This window comes from Aptenodytes forsteri, unplaced genomic scaffold (assembly GCF_000699145.1).
Source record: "Aptenodytes forsteri isolate BGI_AS27 unplaced genomic scaffold, ASM69914v1 Scaffold57, whole genome shotgun sequence".
NCBI lineage: Eukaryota > Metazoa > Chordata > Aves > Sphenisciformes > Spheniscidae > Aptenodytes > Aptenodytes forsteri.
In genome coordinates this window covers 2,735,043-2,740,001 of record NW_008796220.1, presented here as the reverse complement: position 1 = coordinate 2,740,001, position 4,959 = coordinate 2,735,043, and the positions used below count along the sequence as shown (strand labels likewise).

The window sequence follows — 4,959 nt, the reverse complement described above, 5'->3', positions numbered from 1 at the left end:
CTTAGGGACATGTTTAGTGGGCATGGTGGTGTTGGGTTGACGGTTGGACTCGATGATCTTAGAGGTCTTTTCCAACCTAAATGATTCTATGATTCTATGATTCTAGACAATAATTAGCTGGAAATCTTGGCTTTTTGTAACTTAGTGTACTAACAGATATGTTGACTGTCCAGGTTCCTGTTCAGTTCTTAATGTACTGAGTGTAACAGCATCTGTCATAAAAGCACTTACTCTGAATTTCAGGGTACTTTAGCATCAGCAGAATGCTCCAGTTTAGTGTGGTGGAAATTGTCTCAACACCAGCAGTAAACAAATTGCTCACCAAGCTTAGCAAGTTGTCATTATGGAAATACCCATTGGTAGATGATTTCTCCTGAAAGAAGTGGTTGAGATAAAAGGATGAAAACATAAAGTTTTCCATGTGAAAATGCAATTTACATAGTTAAACATTTACTAAGAAATAAATCCTATATTTTAAAGAAGTGTGAAAGACAAAGAAAAGCTTTGGGCTTGTACCTGGACAAGAGTGTTGACATAGGTTTTATGTTTTGCATGGTCTCTGCATTTACTGGGGCAAGCTGCAGAGAGAGCTGGTTTCTCTATGAAGAATGTAACCCTGATATATCAGAGACCCCAAATAAGGATCCCAGTAATGCCCGGGTAGCACTTTTGTTCTGTAATGCATTATGTTTTTGAAAGAGCCAGAAGGGCTAGGACAACAGAGAGAGCAGATGAAAAGATGCAGCCTCTGTAAATATATTGATACAGTCTGAAGAAAAGCATAAATAAGGATAAATGTTTGCTGATTAAAAGGGGTTGGAACTGCAACAGGGTGTACTAACTGTTTGACTCTACCGGTTTGTTATACGTGTTTTGTCAAAGATAGATTCCCTAAAGAAATACAGCTATAATTATAAGGACTGAAAGGAAATTGTAAATGTCTTCATATAAACATAAAAGTTGGAATAAATGAGAAAAGATTCAGTTACCTCCTGCTGTTTAACCAGGAAAGCATCAATAAAACTTCTTTGATCATTTTTGTCCAGGGTTTTGAGATGTTCTATAAAAGTAACTTGTACATAAGCATGGAATTCATCTCTGTTTTGGAGAAGAGTCTTGTTAGCCTTTAGGAGGAATCCAAGGTGTGGGAAGATGTTGTACATCTACAAGAGTGAAAGATGTTAGAGAGAATTTACCAGCCAGAGGTCTGAAAACACTACAGAAACAAATTAATAATATTGTGCCCATTTTACAGATACAAAGACAAAGATTTAACATTAATGCTTTGTTCTTTAGAACATGAAAAAGTGACTGGACGAATTCATGGTAGAAAAATCCATCAAGGACCACTGAATACTTGGAAAACTCTCCACCCCAAATTACTATTTTGCAGGAGTAGTGTAGTTGTCAGACACAAACACCTGTAACTTGCCACCAGGGAGATGGAAGTGCTGGCCAGCAACTTTTTTTATTGTTTTAGCCAGCTCTTCTGCGAAGTTTTTTTTTCTGTTTCAAAGCCTAAAGGAACAGAAGTGAACCTGGTGCGTGGCAGCATTGCATGTGAGTTTCAGAGAGTATTTATTGCTCATTGAGACATTTCAGTGACTGGAAGCATGGGAAAATGTTTTGTGTCAGAGCTCCTTTTACTGGTAGACCACATACTCTATAGCTTCTCCCTGCCCCATGTTCTGAGAGTGTACTGTTCTGCCTGGTTACTTTATATGCGTGAACTATATTTTTGGGGAATGCTGAGCTTGCTGTTCATGCACTACGTGGTCTGATTTTTTCAGTCCAGGTTTAGCACTCTTCAAACTATAGCTTAAGTATGTTTTTGAGCGACTGGGGGTTTGATTGTTGGCTTCAAGATTCCCAGACTGTCTCTCAAGCTCCGTTTTGCCCCAGAAAGTGCTTGTAAATCTATTATCTCTCAGAGTCTCAGCTTTTTCTGTTTAATAGGAACAATTGACTGCCAGTATTACTATGTTTATGGCATCCACAGTGGAACAGCAACATAAAAATATTTATCATTACCGTAACCAAAGGTTTCCCAGCAAGCCTCATGTTTTCATTGGTCAAACGTAGAAGTCTCGCAAATCTGGAGTCTTCGTAGTCAAATCGTTTTCCAAGTAATATTGATACAATTATGTTAGCAACTGCTGCATTAATTATTTTACTAGCTCTCAGAGTCTCAGCTTTTTCTGTTTAATAGGAACAATTGGCTACCAGTATTACTATGTTTCTATGGCATCCAGTGGAACAGCAACATAAAAATATTTATCATTACCGTAACCAAAGGTTTCCCAGCAAGCCTCATGTTTTCATTGGTCAAACGTAGAAGTCTCGCAAATCTGGAGTCTTCGTAGTCAAATCGTTTTCCAAGTAATATTGATACAATTATGTTAGCAACTGCTGCATTAATTATTTTACTAGCATCAAAGGGCTTTCCTATACAATGAACAAAAGAATATATTACACTGTGGCAAGAGCTGGAATTTGTAAATGTAAATTTAATACTAATTATTGCTATTTATTTGTTATGATTGATTGCTGTTACTGATTATTATTCAACGTTAGAATACCATGCCAAGTCACAAAAATGCCAGAGGAGCCAAATTCATCAACTTGATTCAGCCTGAAGTACATTTCTTAAAAAGGTCTGAACTTGAGAAGCTTACTGGCAAGCCTCTGGGTACTTGAACAAAACCTTAGAGGTTTGAAGAATGCATCATCTACCCACCTTCTTGTGACGCAATGGTGTCTACCAGATGCGCGTACTCCTCCACAATGCGGTCCTCAATGGCCCTTTTCCCCATTCCAAAGTCTCGTAAGGTTGTCAGTGTAAATCTTCGCATCAGCTTCCAGTTTTCACCATGAGCAAAAACAATCCCTGACAGAAGAAGAGAACATTTCAAGGTGGCAGAAGATTTTAAATAACTAATTTGTAGACAAATAATGTAGCTATTTAGTAGCAGTCACTTTTAAAACAAGCTAAATTATATCTGGCTGAGGAAAAAAACAACTTTCCCTTAAGTATTTTCAGGCCTCAACAATAGATTTATTGCACAAAAAAAGGGAGGATAAACTATTTAAGAGGTATTTAACCAAGTCTTAAGAAGAACATATATCTCTGAGAGACAGTTGTCACTGCAAGAAAGAGGACATTGGAAATTCAAGTTCAAACCGCTGATCACCATACTTTGGAAGTGGAATTGAACTGAGATCTCATGTCTCTGATGATTGCAGGAGAAACCTGACTAGGCACAAATGTCTTCAAAATTTAGGTAGCATCTTAAAACCTCCTCAATCAGTTTTTTCACCGAAATTGTTACACCATGTAACTAATAACTTTAGTTATATTTTTTCCAAGGAAAAAAATAAGGTGTTAAGAAAGCTTACATGCAATAATGTGATCAAATGATGCAACTGTTCAAATGTTCACAGAATTATTCCTGAATTTGTCCAAGGGTCTTTGGAGATGTAAATATGAAACTCTCATGAAAAATTAGACTGAAGTTTGGGTATGAAATTCTCATTTGGAAACCCAGGTCAGTATACAGTGTTTCCCTTATTAAAATAAATCCCCAATTCTGTATGTGTTCCATTCTATTGTCACATTTGGATTTTAAAAGCACTATTCACCACTTGAAATGAGAAGCAGCAGTATAATACTCATTTCAGGAAAAGGAGTTTCTATGCTAAGCCCAAACCAACAGAAGTCCGGAACCGTATCATGAGAGCTAGAAATGCCTTCCCCGGCATGCATGCCCCCTTCTAGGTCCTGAAAGTGTGACACTATCCATTATCTGTTGCTGTGGCTATTGTTAGAGTTATGGTGGTTTTGTTGTCACTGTCAGTAGTTTCAAATTTGAATAAATGCACTGAAGTAAATGAAATTTCTCCTGTTTCCAATGCCTTATATGGTCTCTGATCCAAAGTGACGTGCCAGCTTCTGCTTCGTCTCTAGGAAAAAACTTTTTGAATAAGTCAAGCTGATAAGGAAAAATAAAACCAACTTACCATTTCCTCTGGTCAAATCTTCAAAGATTGGGATTTTAGGTCTCTCTGCAAATGCATCTGCCTGGTTTACGAGAGCTTCTTTCACTGTCTCATATCCAGAAATCACTACTATTTTCCTTTGGCCCATCTGAACACTGAAGACTGGACCATACACTTTTGACAGCTGTCAGAAGAAGGTAACAGTGATTTACAGCTTTTACAGCTTACAAAGAAATTCACCACCCTTTCAGTCCTGCTTATTTTCATGTCCTGCCTCTAAGTTACTAAAATGACAAATGTTTTCCTAAGTACAGAGAAAGTGAATTGATTTAAATAATGTGAATGTGCCAGACATTATGATGGTTAATGGCTAGACAGCGCAGTCAGGAGTGGAGTCCCATTGTGCTAAACCGAGCAGAAGTGTTAACAGCTGAAACCCCAAGTCCGTCAAGGGTTGTGCTGACAGCTCTGTCTTCCCTCAGGAATCCCTGTAAATTCAATTTTTTACTCATGTTTTCACACTGATCTCTGTGTTATTGTGTTTTGTTTACAGACTAAACCTGTTCAAACCTTTGCTACTATTATTGTATAAAAAACCCAGTGTGTTTCTGGTCCAGGATCTAGCATTAGGTAAATTCTCACTTTTTATATATGACTACATCTACCATGAATCTGTCTGTCCTGGTTTTGGCTGGGATAGAGTTAATTTTCTTCCTAGTAGCTGGTACAGTGCTGTGCTTTGGATTTAGGGTGAGAACAATGTTGATAACACACCGATGTTTTAGTTGTTGCTGAGCAGTGCTTACACTAGCCAAGGACTTTTCAGCTCCCCATGCTCTACCGACTGAGCAGGCTGGAGGTGCACAAGAAGCTGGGAGGGGGCACAGCCAGGACAGCTGCCCCAAACTGGCCAAAGGGACATTCCATACCATGGGACGTCATGCTCAGTACCTAAACTGGTGA

At 38.3% G+C, this 4,959-nt stretch overlaps 1 protein-coding gene across 1 annotated transcript in view; it reads right to left on the bottom strand.

The window, feature by feature from the left end:
- The window catches only part of LOC103906939 (cytochrome P450 2K1), a 10,195-nt gene that overhangs the window by 3,468 nt on the left and 1,768 nt on the right, over positions 1-4,959 (bottom strand). The window contains exons 2-6 of the mRNA XM_009289002.1: positions 4,018-4,180; positions 2,738-2,887; positions 2,285-2,445; positions 990-1,163; positions 232-373 (exon numbers count right to left, since the gene is read on the bottom strand). Of these exons, the coding sequence (XP_009287277.1) occupies positions 232-373; positions 990-1,163; positions 2,285-2,445; positions 2,738-2,887; positions 4,018-4,180 (790 nt within the window). The remainder of the gene's footprint in view (positions 1-231; positions 374-989; positions 1,164-2,284; positions 2,446-2,737; positions 2,888-4,017; positions 4,181-4,959) is intronic.